Genomic DNA, 16,753 nt, shown 5'->3' on the forward strand with positions numbered 1-16,753 from the left:
CATTGCCATATGTCACTTCAGAGTATCAACTAGCTGACTTCTTCACCAAGGCGCTCCCAACTCCACGATTCATGTTTCTTCTTGGCAAACTTTCGGTCTTCTCCCCGTAAAGTTTGAGGGGGCGTGTTAAATTATGTATATATAAATATATATATACATATACTTATATATATATATATATACATTAGTATATATATATATAAGTATATATACGTATATATGTATATATACATAATTATTTTTTCTTTTTCTGTTTTGTATAAACCAAAAACCCGATAGGGGTATTTTGGTAAATCCCAAATGTACTTTTTTATTTTTCACTTTTTTCTCTTTTTCCCTTTTTTCTTTTTTCTTTTTTATTTCTTCTTTTTACTTTTTGGGATCATAAAGGGGCCCCACCCATCTAGTCGTTGGGGCCTCAACAGTCATATTTATGACCGTTGGGGCTCCCAACGACTAGAAGGGAGCCCCCTTTATGGGTCTTCTTTAGTGCTTCCCTCCTCTATTTAAAGAGGAGGTTCCCCCTTGTAAATGTATGGGTTTTTACACCCTTCTCTTCTCATTACACCCACCAGTCGACCTAAGTCGGGTTTCCCAACCCTGGGAGCAGGCTCCCCTAGTGATTCAAAGCCTAGAGCAGACCTTAGCAAACCTGACCAGTCAGGCCCAGCTTTCCACACCCAATCTAAAGTCAAACCTAGTGAGTCGACCCTTCGTTGTTTTAGGTGTCAAGAGTTAGGGCATGTCGCGTCCAAGTGTCCCACCGTGAGCAGGAACACCCATCTTGTTGAAGGAATTGTAGAGTCTACATCCACAAGTGAGAGTTGATAGTGTTGACAAGTCATTAGTTGAAGACGAGGATGAGAGGGGAGTTATAGAGTTCGACGGTAACGTCGAAAGCTTGTTGTCCATCCGTCATGTGTTGACCACACCCCGAGAATCGGCCCCATCAAAGTGGTTAAGGAATAACATCTTCAGGACCCGGTGCAACTGTGAGGGTCACGCTTGTGATGTCATCATTGACACCGGAGCATGTGAGAACATGGTGTCTGAGAGTGTGATGTTTACTTTGAAACTCAACACCGAGAAGTTGTCCCAACCCTATAAAATGGCCTGGTTCAAGAAAGGAAATGAGGTTCCCATCACTTAGCGATGTCTAGTCCGGTTTTCCATGGGAGAACACTACCACGATGAGGTGTGGTGTGATGTAGCCCCTATGCACGCGTGTCACATTCTTTTGGGACGTCCCTGGCAGTTTGATCGCCAGACAACTCACGATGGCCACAAGAACACATACTCTTTTATCTTTAAAGGCCATAAGATAGTCCTTCTACCTATCAAGGAGATCGGCTTTCCCACCGTGGACAAACCTGAGCGCGTCCCCCGTCTCGCAGGCCTCTCGTACCGGCTTTTCCTGAACCATTGTCAGGAAGAAGGTTATTGTTATGCCCTAGTGGCAAAGCCAGTGATGAGTCCGTCAGTGTCCATTCCCGCTGTAATACCCGTGAATTTTATTCGATAAATAAACTTGAAATTTATGTTCTTGAACTGAATATCAGATAATTTTATTATTGTATGTGTTAATTGTATGTAGATATCGGATATTCTATTTGGATCTTCAATGTTGGAACCTTTATACCCTGTTCAGAACTTCGATTTTCCATTTGAATCTTAGTTAACGGATCTCAAACATTTTAAGTGGATAACCAACAACAAACAACAACAACAACAACTACGCCTTCATCCCAAAACAATTGGGGTCAGCGATATGAACCAAAAAAGAAATTCATTTTGGGTCTTCCACATGAATCCTTTTCCTCCAATCATTTCTATCCAACGCCATGTCCTCGGTGAGGTTCAAAGCATTCATATCCTTTCCTATCATCTCCATCCAAGTCTTCCTAGGCCTACCCCGACCTCTTTAAACTAATATATTTTCCCATTTCTCCAACCTTCTAACTGGAGCATCATTAGGCCTTCGCCGAATATGTCCAAACCACCGTAAACGATTCTCTCGCATCTTATTTTAAGTGGATAACCAATAAGGAATTTTAAGCAAATGGATTGGATCTTTGATATTGGATCCTCCATATCAGGGTCATATTGGATAGTGGATCCAGGACAAATGGAGTTGATCCACGATGTTAAAACCGGATTTTAGTGAGGAAAATTTCAATATCGGATCTATAACACTTTCATGGGATCCGTAGTAGCTTATGCGAAGTTTAGACCCACAATATTTCTTTTGGATCCTAGACATCGGAGAGGTAAAAAGGGTAGGGAACCAATTAAAATTTACTTGGATCCATTATAAGCCACGTGGAAACCACAATAGTGTAATCTGGATCCACAGTTCCAAATCATATGATCAAAATTTTGGATCCATGGATCCAGATTTAGTAAGGGGACTTGCGAAGCCGAATGGACTTTGGATCCATAATAAGTTGGTAGGGATCCATAATAATGTAACTGAATCCACTGAATTTTATTAGAGTTACATTTTAAAAACTTAAATATCTAATAAGTTAAACGTTTTAAAACGGGTCCGGATCCTCTGGTGGACCCGAACATGCCCAAACCTGGACCCAACTGTGATGGGTCGTGGGTCACGGGTTCGGTCAAACCAAACCCGCATCAGTGGTGCGCTAAAAAGGTAAAAACACACACACACACATACATTTGGACCCGGGTCGGCTCCGGATCCGACCCGGATCTACCAACCCGTTAGGGTTAAAACTCGCATGGCCAGGGGGTTCTTTTAAAATTTCCCCCTGCGCCGCTCTCCCTCTTCCTATTTCTGTTGGGGTTTCCTGATCAACGCCCTCCCGCACCCTTAAAATCACGCAAGGGTGAGGGGAGGCCTTCACCCCTGCACTCTCTGGCCTCTCGCTCACCGATGGCCTCAGCCAACACCCTAGCTTCCCCTCCCGTTCCTTTCCAGCCGCCAGCAGCAATCGCTGCCATTTCCCCTTCACTCGTGTACTCTTGTTATCTCTCTCTTTCACGATTCAAGGAAGAGACTCTGCGGAGTCATGGCTGATCGATAGTCGCGGCAATGCCAACAGGGTCATCGTCGTCGGAAGGCCTTCCGACCACCTGCTGTTCGGTCACCGGTCACCTCCTGTCGCCAGCCATCTCCAGTCGTCAGCGACAACTCTTTCGCCGGAAAAGGTAGGGTTTGTACACGTTTCTTGTTCGGGGTTGATTGGATTCGGGTGTGGTTTGGGTTAATCAAGAAAGAAAGCCTGTTTAGATGTATCAGAGTTGGGGGTTTCTCGTGTGTAACCCTAATTAAAAGAAGGGTGGGGGTTATGGTTGCCGGAAAACTCTAGTTTGTCAATTAGGTATTCCAGCTGACATTTTGAATTGTAGGGACCATCAGTTGCCATAGATCTTTTTCGACAGACTGGGTATCCCGGTTACCCTGCATTCCATTGGTTAGGTTGCAAGAAATTCAAATCAACCGGTTTATGTTTTTTTTTCTTCTTTTGGAGGGGTTTCTGTAGATGTTGCCTACGGGAAAACCCTGTTTCATACATAATATGATCTGGTCTTCGGTTGTATTTCGGATCTTTACTTTAAAATATGTTACAATCGTGAGTGTGTATTTTTTTGTAAATAGCTTCTTTTTCATATATTTTGTTTACGAATCCTGCTAAATTCTTTGTTAAATTATCGATTATAACGGAATCTGGATTTTTGGTGCTAGTAAACTACAACTCAGTCGATCTTTGTAACTGCATTAGTCTGCATAATGTTAAATAATTGATAGTTTGATTTGGGTAATTTCGGTAACTGTTCCTAGCAAAAAAAAAATGTGCATACTTTCTTGGGTAATACTCCTGATCTGAGTAGTTGGCATTAGATGCATAAATTGTCATTCTGATAATGCTTGAACCCTGAATAGGATATTTATTATTACCGGAGGATTTTCAATTAAGTTGTTCAGCTATGTTCCTTTTGTATCACTCTACTTATACATATACCTATATCTATATATATGAAAAAAAATTAACTAAATATATATATATATACATATATATATATATATATATATATATATATATATATATATATATATTTACACATATCGGAATAAAGACTGACCTGTGAATTCTGAGTGAGCATTCAATATTTACTAAAATGTTTGTGCATGCATCTGTAGGTGCTTATGAGTCTGATGATCATCATGTATGCTATAACTTTGTATTTTGAAGGCTTGACCAACTTATAGATTTTATTTTAAATGTTCCGTACAATGATAGTGAACATGCCATTTGGTTAATTAGGTTTATGCTAATGACATTACTGCGAGATCTTGACGCGCATGCTGGCATGTTTCTTGTTTTGTCATCTTTGCCCAAGAAAGAACAAACTTCAACACTTGAAAGATAATATAGGTTGAATTTTAAGAAATAGAAGTATTTTGGTTGATTTACATATTTGGTGTAATGGACCATCTTCTATCTGCAAGTTAAATGGGACATCTTGATTTCTGTGTAACACAGGTTGTAGTAAGTTCAATCCTTAGCAATTGACATATATAATGATTACATGTTATATTATTTATGTTCAAATTATGAATCGGATCCACATAACTTATAGTTCCGTTAAAATAGCAAATCTTTAAGTGTATGATAGTCTAAAGATGTTATATTATTTTGACGGTTTTAATACTTGAGTAATACGTTATTTTGTGGATTGCTATTAAGTCGGATTTTCCTATTATTTTGTGGGCTGTGATAAGATCTGAGTACTTGTGATCATGTATAAGCTTATACAGTTGTATGCATGATGTGTGAAATTAAATATGTTGCAGTCTCATAAGCTTCTTTCTCATCGTTTAAAGTATGTTGGCTGCGATTTGTTTTAGTGGAACCCATATGCCTTCTCAGATTAAAACTGATTCAGTCCTGTGCTTCTCAGTGATGTTTGAGATACATTCTCTAGTATGTCTTGTTCAGTTGATATTGAAAATTTGGTGTTCAACTACATAGTAACTTGTATATTCAGTGGATAGTTAGTTGCATATTAAGCTGCATAATTTATGATGTTCAATTGCATATTCCTTAAAATGTTCCAATGCCTATTATATGTATATCATCTAGAAGATTCATATGGCCATTAAGATGCTTATTCTCCAATGTCCATACGCTTGTTAAACTGTATATTTTTCTGAAGTACTATTGCCTAACACTACATAATTGTTGAAAGTATCAAATGCCAACTAAGTTGTATATCTTGTGGAATGTTCAAATGAGAGTGTGTTGGGAGAAATGTATATAGTTGTATTACCAAGTCTCTAGGACTATAGTGCATGCTCAGTAAAGGACACCAACAGTGTCTTTGCTTGTTGGCGGAGTTTTTAATACATGCCACCCTGTGTTGGGATGTCACAAGTCAAAACCTAATGGTACGTGGTGGCAATTTGCTAATGAAGAATAAATAAATAATAATAAGGATGATGAATGAGGAATTGAAAACCGAACCTATGGGTCGGTTTGTTGTGGACATATGAATGTCAAGCCAGTGTGTTGAGGGTCATGCATAGACCATCGAAGTTATGATGTGAATCCACATGAAAATGAAAAGATAATATTGTTGTCCGACTGGTTTAAAGGCACCGGGGGCATTCGTGCTTGACTGGCTTAAATGCACCGGAGCACTTTGAGTGGGTTATGCAATCAATACGACAAAGGATGGGAATTGTTCTATACCCCTTGGTAAAATGACTAAGATTGAGAATTCTACTACGATGATAGTAGAAAGAAGTTGGGGAAATGCCCCATACTTCGGGAAAATAATTAAATGAAAAGATTAACCCACTCAGATTCGGGCTTACCTTGGAGAGGGTAGGTGGTACAAAACTCTGGGGACATGTGTTTAGTTTCGAGCGTAAAGCGACTCGTTGGTCCCAGTCCTCAGAGTTGGGGGACCCGAACTACCAAATGTGTCCTAGGTGGTAGCTCCATGTTCTTCTGCAGAAGTTAGGGATGCATCCTGTTTTGGTTTTGCCCTTTGGGAGTTTCTCTCAGTCACTGGCCGCTCCCTTAGGATTTTCAGTCTCAGTTAGAATGTTCGGGTTAATAGAACAACTTTGAATAATATACCCCCGAACGTTCTCTTCTGTGATGGTTGCCTTGGCCTGTCTGTACACACGGGATAAGAAAAGATAAACAATAATTAGAACAACTAGGTATCATAGTGAGTGGAGTTATTAAAGAGACAATTTCGTATCCTTTTTAACATGTTTTATGATCTGAACGTGTGATGAAATGCAGATCCTGAAATGTGTGGATATAAAGTAATTAAATTCATATTGTGACTATTATCTGAAAGTAATGCATGTTACTGTTATTGTTGTTGCATAAAAGCTTTACTTGCTTAATTATAGCTGTTGCATAATCTGCCTACTTATTTAGCTATATGTCTGCATAGTCTGCTTTACGTGCTATGGTATATACTAAAGATTCACACTTGACACTCACATCACATGCTAGATTCATGATATACCTGCATTAAGAGTTACAGTTTTCCTACTTAGACGTGGTAGTCTAATTCCAATCAATTTACTATTTTTTTTTCAGGTAAAGAATAGGGTTTATGAGCGGCTGCGGGATGAGGCATCGGATCGAGATTTTTGGATTTATTGTTTCAGGGATCGCTTGAGTTTATTGTAAATTTTAACTGTTCATATCATTTAAACTCTGATGATTTTCATTAATATTGAAATGAAATAAATGTCTTGGGTTTCTCTCCACCGTAATGTCTCGAAATGATTAACCTTATTTTATTTCTTGTTTCCGCTGTTATAATTAAAAAAAAAAATCTTCAAATTTTGGGTTAAAATTTCGGGGCGTTACACCCGCGGACGTTGCCCCTCTTCTAGAGGAGTTCCGTGACATTATGCCGGATGACCTACCTGATGGATTACCTTCGACAAGGGTAGTTCAGCATGCCATTGACTTTGTGCCAGGGTCTAGTCTACCCAACCTTCCCGCACATCGCATGAACCCCTCTGAGCACACTGAATTATTAAGACAGGCTCAGGAATTACTGAAAAAGGGTTTCATTCGCGAGAGTCTTAGCCCTTGTGCCGTACCCGCCTTACTCACTCCTAAGAAAGATGGGTCCATGCGCATGTGTGTCGATAGCCGTGCGATCAATCGCATCACAGTCAAATACCGTTTTCCCATTCCCCGTTTGGATGATATGTTTGATATGTTATCTGGTGCCTCCATTTTCTCTAAAATAGATCTAAAAAGCGGGTATCACCAGATTCGTATACGCGAAGGGGATGAGTGGAAAACGACATTCAAGACACGTGATGGATTGTACGAGTGGTTAGTCATGCCGTTTGGGTTATCTAATGCCCCAAGTACCTTCATGAACATGATGACCCAAGTCTTGCGTCCGTGTATTGGGAAGTTTGTTGTTGTCTACTTTGACGACATTTTGATTTATAGTTCATCATTGCCCGATCATTTGAGTCACCTGCGTCAAGTCTTAGGTATTTTGAGGAAGGAAAAATTGTATGCCAATGCAAAAAAGTGCGAGTTTATGACGTCCAGTGTTGTGTTCTTAGGTTTTATTGTGTCAGCTGATGGCGTCAAGGTCGACCTCGCCAAAGTCCGTGCGATTGTCGATTGGCCTACCCCAAAGACTATAAGAGAGATCCGTAGCTTCCACGGGTTAGCCACTTTTTACCGACGTTTCGTGAGAAATTTTAGTACCCTCATGGCCCCCATCACGGAGTGCCTAAAAGGTACTAGTTTTCATTGGACGCCCCGGCTGGAAAAGCCTTTACGCTCATCAAAGAAAAAATGACCAGTGCTCCTGTCTTAGCTCTCCCTGATTTTAGTGCAGTCTTTGAGGTTGAGTGTGATGCCTCCAAAGTAGGGATTGGCGCTGTCCTGAGTCAGAATCGTAGACCCGTTGCCTTCTTTAGTGAGAAGCTGACTCAGGCCAGGTGCCAATACTCCACTTACGATGTTGAGTTCTATGCCGTGGTACAAGCCCTTCGTTATTGGAGACATTATCTCATTTATAAGGAATTTGTCTTGTACACGGACCATGAGGCCTTGAAGTATCTGAATAGTCAAAGGAAGTTGAGTGCTCGTCATGCCAAGTGGGTCAGCTTCTTGCAAGAATACACCTTTTCGCTTCGCCATCAATCTGGTACCCTGAACAAGGTGGCTGACGCTCTTAGTAGAAAGAACAACCTTCTGATGACTATGTCAGTGCAGGTCATTGGCTTCGAACAATGCAAGGAATTATACCCCACGGACCCTGATTTTCACAAAGTCTGGGAAGGGTGCATTTCTTCAGATCACACCCTCGACCCCCGTTTTTGTATTCATAATGGTTACCTCTTCCGTGGGAACAAATTGTGTGTGCCCGATTTCTCCCTTAGGCTCCAGTTGATTTCTGAATTACATGAAGGATGGTTAGCCGGCATTTCGGGTATGATAAGACGTTCGCTCTCTTAGATGAACGATACTTTTGGCCCAAAATGCGCAAAAATGTTGTCAAGTTCATCCAAGGGTGTCATGTGTGTCAAGTGTCCAAGGGTCATCGTCAGAATAGTGGTCTGTATACTCCGTTACCCATTCCTGAACGGCCGTGGGAGCACGTATCCATGGATTTTATCGTGGGCCTTCCACGAACACCACGTCGTTTTGATTCAATTTTAGTAGTTGTTGACCGGTTCTCCAAAATGGCTATCTTTGTCCCGTGTAAGCGAACCACCGATGCCTCTTTAGTTGCTTCATATTATTTCAAGGACGTTGCCCGTTTCCATGGTCTACCCCACACAATCACTTCTGATCGTGACACGCGTTTTATGAGTCATTTCTGGAAATCATTATGGGCCCTCTTAAAGACTAAACTTCAGTTCAGTAGTGCGTATCACCCCCAGACCGATGGCCAAACCGAAGTTGTGAATCGCACCTTAGGAAATTTGTTACGGAGCCTAGTGGGGGAAAATGTCAAAACTTGGGATCTCGTATTGCCCCAAGCCGAGTTTGCTTATAACAACTCTATTAACCGTTCTACTGGTAAATCTCCGTTCCAAGTAGTGTATGGTCGGTCACCCACCCATGTCGTCGACCTAGCCCCTGTGTCAGCTCTCTCTGCTCCAGCTCCGGATGCCTTTGATGTCGTCGAATATATGCGTGACATTCACAGACAAGTCCGTGCCAAACTTGTTGAAAGCTACGAGGCCTACAAAGCTTTCGTAGATCAGGGTCGTCGTGATGTCCACTTCCAGGTCGGTCAGCTCGTCTGGGTGTATCTACGTCCAGAGCGTTTTCCTGTAGGCACCTATAGCAAATTAAGTCCTAAGAAGTATGGCCCTTTTAGGATCCTTCAGCGATTGGGTTCGAATGCCTACCTCCTTGAGCTACCCGATGATTGGCATATTTCCCCTATTTTCAACGTGGCTGATCTATATGCTTACTGTGGCAACAACAAGTCGTCAGAGCCGACTTCTTCCCAACCCGGGGAGAATGATGCAGGGCAGGACCCGTGTGGACCCATCGTGCCACCCGATCTACCACAAAGGACAGATGAGCGACTTCGCGGGTATGATCCACTTGCAGGGACGGAGCCACGACGCAGGGAGGTACCCCTGCGCACCTATTCCAGGCGTGGTGGAGTTCGCACGCCCATGAACCAACAGCGGATGGAAGCTGACCCGGATCGCGGGTCGGACCCAAGTCTGGACCCGCGACCCGGGTCCACTAAATAGCCTTTAAAAGGCTCACGCCTAGGGTTGCGTGGGCAGTGAAAATTGAAAAGCTTCAGCCGTCTTTCTTTTCCTGCACTCTTCTTATTCTTTGCATCCTGTTTTCTTTTAATTCATTTATTGTTAGTTGTTTCTCCATTGTTTATTGAAACTATTTTGAGATTAATAAAGAGGTTCAGCCACACTGATTCACGGTGGGCATCTGTTTACACTCCTTCTCCGACGTGGCTGCATCAGTATCCCTTAGCAACTAACCTAACTTTGTACCTTTAAAGGGTTCCATCACTCTGGTTTTTATCTTATTGACCCATCGACAACCTATGGGTTTCTTTCCTACGAGAATATCTTGGATAGTCCAAGTATTCACCTTTTCTAAAGCATTTAATTATACCCTCATGGCTTCTACCCATTCAGAATATTTGCATAGTTTAAGGGTTCTATCTAGGAATGTATCAATGTAACCTAAGCTTGATACTTAGGTGAAAATGAATCAAATTTTCCAATAGGTTTTGATACTCTCGATGACCTTCTAGTTTGTGTTTCTATATGATTTTCATTAGTATATTTTCAAAGGCACATGGATGTTCAAAACTACTACGCCTGGAATATTGAATACAATTCTGATTTTGAGATTATTCTTCACTTATCTCATTGTCATGAGATTCTTCTTCACTCACTGTATCATTTCTGATATCCTGATGTTCGTCAAGATCAACATCACATTCACCAACCTTTGGAATTAGATCCAATAGAAAAGAATACTCAGTTATGTCCTTAGGATTTTTCAAATCCATTTTTTTCCTTTTTCTAAGAAAGATATATTTCTTGAAACATATAATTTCTTATTTTTAAAATCAAAGTATCAATAGCCTTTTTTATTATTTGCATATCCCAAAAAGGCAAAAGAAATAACACGAGGCGAAAGTTTATCATTTTTATCTATTAATACAAAACATTTGCATCCAAAAACCCTAAGTCTAGAATAATTGGGAGTAAGTTTAAAAAGTTTTTCTACTAGTGATATATTTTTCAAGATAACGGATGACATTATATTGATAAGATAAATTGTGGTGAAAGTGGCTTCGGCCCAAAATTCTTTAGGTACTTGATTTGAAATAAGCAATCTTCTTGTGGTTTCTATGATGTGCCTATGTTTTCTTAAGCCAAGCCATTTTGTTGTGGAGTGTAGGAACAAAATTTTTGATGTGTAATACATTTGATTTCAGGTAATCTTTTGATAAAAATTCTCCCCCTGAATCAGTGGGAAAGATAAAAATATCATTTTAAAATTTATTTTTGACCAATTTGTAAAATAATTGAAAGTATGAAAAAACTTCAGATTTATGTTTGAGAAAATAAATCCACGTGAGTCTAGTAAAATCATCAACAAACATTATATAATATGCAAACTCACCCTTAGATACAACAGGTGTTGGGCCCCAAACATATGAATGCACTAACTCAAGCGGTCGTGTACAGACAAAAGTTCTTTCTTGAAATGAAAATCTTTTCATCTTGCCAAGAATACAATCTTCACGAAATCTAGTTTTTGAAAATTATAACAAAAGGTATTTTTGGGTATTTTCAAAAAAATCATGTAGTATAAGCCTCCTTCCCTATGACCTTTCCTAATCAGCTTTCTTGACTGACGATCTTGCTCTCGACAACCAATAGAAGAGAATGAACCATTGTATCCATGGTCAGATAATTAAGAGATAGACAAAAGATTTAAGTTTAACTTGAGAATATATCTTATTTTTTGAATAAAAAAACCTTTTGAAATATTTTTGAAATTTCCTATTCCCTTTATCTCAAAGGATGTTCCATCAACAGTAAAAACATTTGACCCGTTTGAGTTACGACATTCAGATAAGATATCACTATTTGGCGTCATATGAAATGAGGCACCTGAGTCAAAAAGCCAAAGAGTCTTACCGGAGTCAGAGATGCCGAAAGAAGAGACCGCTACTCTGATTTATAAAGCTCCTTTGAGTAGAGGTTGGAGAGCTTCTACAAGTTGAGTCAAAGACAGGCTCCCAATGTTTTATTCTTGTGTCCCTATGACCTTCCTCAATAAGCTTTCTTGACAGCTGCACTCGATAACCAATAGAAGAGAAGGAAACATTGTACCCATGGTCAAATAATTAAGAGACATACAAAAGATTTAGGTTTAACTTGGGAATATATCTTATTTTTGGAATAAAAAAACTTTTTGAAATTTTTTATTCCTTTTATTTCAAGGGATGTCCCAGTAAAAACAATTAACCCACTTGAGTTATAACATTCGGATAAGATATCACTATTTGGTATCATATGAAATGAGACACCTGAGTCAAGAAGCTAAAGAGTCTTATCGGGGTTAGAGATGCCAATAGACAACTCCGGTTTATGAAGCTCCTTTGAGTAGAGGTTGAAGAGCTTCTACAAGTTGAGTCAAAGACATACTCCTAATGTTTGATTCTTGTGTAGCTTTGAGCTCGTTGGACTCTTGTGTAACCGATACTACCTTCTTCTCATAGGGCCTCTTTAGTTTAGGACAATATGTCTTGACATGTTCTGGTTCACGACAATAGCAAATAATTTTTTTCTCCTCAAACTCATTGCCTTGTTTTGCATAGTTATCATTGTTTTGTCTCCCCATAATGTGGTGGTTTGTAAAGCACATGGTTTCCTGGCCTAGACACGGCTATGACTGAATAATCATCTTCTCTAGATGTCTTCTTTTTTAGTTATTTTCCTTCATACTTAGCTCTTCAATAGTATATTCAATAGAGGAAACTTTTCTTCTATGAAGAAGAGCCGATTTAGTAAAATCAAACTCCGGTCTTGAACCATTGATGAATTGATAGAAATGTTTCGCATCAATTTGTCTTTGACGGAGTTCTGTCTTTGAGACAATGCCATTGTGGCTCAAGAAGAACCACCACATTCCAAAGATCGGACAACTAACTAAAGTATTCTCTAATACTTTTTCCTCCTTAAGTCATAGTGCATTCTTTGTCTTGTAAGTTGAAAATGTGGGCAATAGCTTTAAAAGAATACATTCTCTTATGATATTCTTATGCTTTATTTGCATGTTTAAACTTAGCTAAGACTTAACACTTCTTGTGATCAACACTACTAATGAGTTAAGACATAATCTTGGCATGCCTCATTCTTCATTCTTTTTATTTTTTCTCATACGTGGCTATAGCCTTGGTATTTTTCCCCTCCGTAAGAAGTACTTCTTTTTCTCCTTCTATCATAGTAAGGATTAGTTTGGGTTTCAAATCCGATCCATCCACTAATCCCCACAACCCATCCCCCAATATGAAATACTTCATCATTAAAACTCATGTTACAAAGTTTGTTTCGGTAAGTTTGATGGGTTTTAGGTTGACATTATCATTGTCATCTATGTTTACAAGGGCTAAGAGAAAGAATAGAAGATAGAGAGGAGGAAGAAAGAGAGGAGATAATCAAAAGTATCATGAGTACACCACCAAGAGAGCATCTCCAATGAAAAGTACACACATGAGCACTCCACTTCCAAGAGAGCACCTCCAATGAAGAGCATAGACACTTGAATAAATTTTGCAAAAAAGATTTTATCTCTTCAAAATCTTGAGTGACATGCTTCTCAATGCACCGAAAAAATATCTTGATCTCCAAGCTCTGATACCATGTAAGAAAACAAGGTCTTCCAAAATATATTCACCGAAACAACAAGAGTGGATACTCAAAGAGTTCCACCAAAGCACCAATGGAGTACACAAGCCACAAAATGGGCTTATACATAAACACCCACTAAAAGGGCAAAAGACAAGGAATAAAATAATATTTTATTGATACATTTGAGAGGGGGTTTCACCCCTATTTATACACACAAGGGTCTCCTAAGAGAGACGTTGGGAGAGGTAGAGCCGTTGGGCTCTCTCTCCAATGCCTCTCTAGCTAAAAGGTGGCTGAAAAAATAAAAAGAATAAAACAAAAAGAAACTAACCTAGTTAGACACTAACCTAGTTAGACACTAACCTAGTTAGACACTAACCTACTTACTATTTACTAGTTAGGTACTAACCTAACACACACACACACACACACACACACACACACACACACATATATATATATATATATATATATATAATATTTACATTTTTAACAGCTGGAATTATATATCTTTTCTTTGTGTGGGTGATTGATGACATCCAACAGTTTACCATGAAATGTAGATGCATTAGAAATGCCTATCTTGCATGACATTGTTTAGATATTAAGCTACAAGAAATGTGTGTTTTGTAGAGGTTCCAAGGTCGCACTTATGGCATCCTTACAAGTTCTGAGGCCGATTCAGATATAGAACCAGACTCTGCTAGGCATCACCACGAGGACTTCAATTTCAGTGAGATATTTGTGCATCAACTGATTCACTCTATTGAGTTTGTGCTTGGTGCAGTCTCAAATACTGCATCATATCTTCGTCTTTGGGCCTTAAGGCAAGTTATAAATTGCTCAGCACTTATTTTGGATTTCTTATGTGATAATTTTCTTACCAGAATTTGTTGATATTTCTGCAGCTTAGCTCACTCTGAACTGTCCACTGTTTTCTATGAGAAGGTTCTTCTGCTTTCTTGGGGGTGAGTTGAATTTTTGGCAGTTATTTGTTTGCACTGTAATTGATTAATGTTGATGGCATCTACTTCTGCAAAACAACAATCCATTTTTTCTTCTCTCTCTCTCTCTCTCTCTCTCTCTCTCTCTCTCTCTCTGAGGCTTGTATCAGACACCAGATGCAAATTCAACTTGCCTATCGTCTACAGTGGTGAGCCTTATTCATCAACTTGGAAATAGGAACGAAAGGCAGAATTGGTTCATAAAGGTTTTGCACAAAATTGAATGGATTTTGACTAATGCAAACACATGCAGACACACAGGACAACATGATTAAATAGTTCTAGGACTATTTGTAATTGGCCCTTTCCCCTGTATAAGAACTTACCAGTTACTGCATCGACAGTGGAATTTTCTTTTTATGAACATGGGACTCAACTTGGATAGGAGAGGAGAAAACATGATAATTAAGTAAAGGGTAATGTTGTGATGGAGTTTGACAATAAGAATATGATTCCATCCTCTGCTTTTCACTTTTCAGGTTTGACAATATTTTTGTAAGGCTGATTGGTCTCACCGTGTTTGCCTTTGCCACTGCCTTTATACTACTAATGATGGAGACACTAAGTGCCTTCCTCCATGCATTGCGGCTCCACTGGGTTGAATTCCAGAACAAGTTCTATCAGGGAGACGGCTACAAGTTCAGGCCATTTGCATTTGCTTCATTGATTGAAGATGACTGAATTCTGATGTAGGGTGAAGTGATGACGAAGCAGATTTTTTTTACCACGCCTGAGCAGTATGCTTGTAGAAAATTTGAAGGGAATAGAGAACCGTGCCAAGTAATTGAGCATCAACTTGGAAGCACCAGCAGGGAGCGCCTTGGGCACTGAAATTTTCTCTGGAGAAAAACCAAGATTGTCAATTCTCAACGAAGTTTGCTGCCTCTCATTTTTCGCCTGTACATCATTGTGGACTGCTCCAAAATGCTGAAAGTCATTTTGGTGAGATATTAATTGATTTGAAGTTTGTTGTTTTGTTAATCATGGGTGGATCTTCATACGAGAATTTGGGAGAGAATTAGAGTGAAGACATGTAGAAACTGCAGGGTATTTTGTAAGGGTACTTTGATGGTGACCTTGATTTTTGTCGGATGATTTTTTTGAATATTGGAATTTTCAGGTGATTTTTTTACATAAAGTTGAAATATTTTGAAGTCAATAGTATGTTTTAGCAATTTTCACATAATTAAGTGTTTTTTTTCTCAACTTTGAAGCCAGGATCCAAAGCCAGTTCCATCTGACATTTACATGGCCTCCAGATCCGATTTGACAGACATTTACTGTTGCTGATGAACATCTTGTGTTCCAAATGTAGGGAAATGTTTAACTTTTTGTCCTCTAAGCTTGAGTTTGCCACAGTTAGGGGTGGGCATCAAGTTGGGCTGATAGCAGGGGCCCGACTGACCCGATAACTTCTAGAGGTGCTGAAAGCCCAACTCAACAATTGTCAGGTCAGGCTTTTGGCGGCCGGACGGGCTTGGATTTGCCCATCCGGCCCATGACTCACCAAATTTTTTAAGTTGGAATGGGTTGGGCAACTGTTGTAATCCTCCAATAAGTGTAGCAATGGTGGAAAACACAAGGGAGATGAAGGATAGGAAAGAGGGAAGGGGTCGGCCAGAGTGTAGGAGAATACTTGGAAAAGAGAGGGAATATGGGGTGGGGGCGACTTTGGGAGAGAGAGGGATAGGGAAGAGGGAAGTTAGGATGGTTAGGGGGTTGTGAGGGTGCTAAGATGACGGGAATCTTTAATCAAAAGAGATTAAAATCAATTCTCATCAAGAGACCAAGTTGAAATACGTCACAAAACAATGATTACAAATGAGAGTTTTATAGACTCAAAGCTAACCACCTCAGCCTACCTAGCCACCCATGCTACCTCAGCCCTTACAAAGCTTTAATACCCAGTCCAAGGCCCCTGCCTAGGCTAGTCCCTCCAGTCGATCCACCCAACTAGGCTTAGTCGACTTGTATATTTGACTTGGCTTGGGCCTTGGCTAGTATCAACTACCTTTGTCACCCCCCAACCATAAGTACAATTACGAAAATTCCCTTGATATTATAATAATTCCCGGCCAACCCGATCAATCCAACCCATGGACCATATTAGCCTTCCAGAGCTTATTCCAACAACCCGCCATAAGTACAATTGCCAAGAATCACCTTCCAGAGCTTCTTCCAACACTTGCCTATCTCAACTTCCTTGTCCGGTTCTCCATAGTATGCTAGCCAGCTAGTATACCGGGCCTTGTCTAGGCCTAGGGTTGCATCAATTCCCTCACCCTTCAAGGTTTGCCTTGTCCTCAAGGCAACAAGCTCTGGAAGGTGTGCCATGATGTCATCCTCCAGCTCT

The 16,753-nt window shown here is 39.9% G+C and overlaps 1 protein-coding gene across 3 annotated transcripts in view; it reads left to right on the forward strand.

The window, feature by feature from the left end:
- The window catches only part of LOC149839555 (V-type proton ATPase subunit a1-like), a 148,640-nt gene extending 132,930 nt beyond the window's left edge, over window positions 1–15,710 (forward strand). Inside the window, exons 16-19 of one of the 3 annotated variants that reach the window (XR_016431331.1) lie at window positions 14,030–14,223; window positions 14,305–14,364; window positions 14,880–15,520; window positions 15,619–15,710. Coding sequence is in view for 1 of the 3 variants with exons in the window: in XM_090002628.1 (XP_089858754.1) it covers window positions 14,030–14,223; window positions 14,305–14,364; window positions 14,880–15,081 (456 nt within the window). In the remaining 2 variants the exon portion in view is untranslated. Of the gene's footprint in view, window positions 1–14,029; window positions 14,224–14,304; window positions 14,365–14,879; window positions 15,579–15,614 lie in introns of those variants that run through there. The other 2 variants (XR_016431332.1, XM_090002628.1) reach the window with 2 other exon arrangements.
- The last annotated feature ends 1,043 nt before the right edge of the window (window positions 15,711–16,753 follow it).

This window comes from Nuphar pumila, chromosome 4 (assembly GCF_984573655.1).
Source record: "Nuphar pumila chromosome 4, dmNupPumi1.hap1.1, whole genome shotgun sequence".
Classification (NCBI taxonomy): Eukaryota; Viridiplantae; Streptophyta; class Magnoliopsida; order Nymphaeales; family Nymphaeaceae; genus Nuphar; species Nuphar pumila.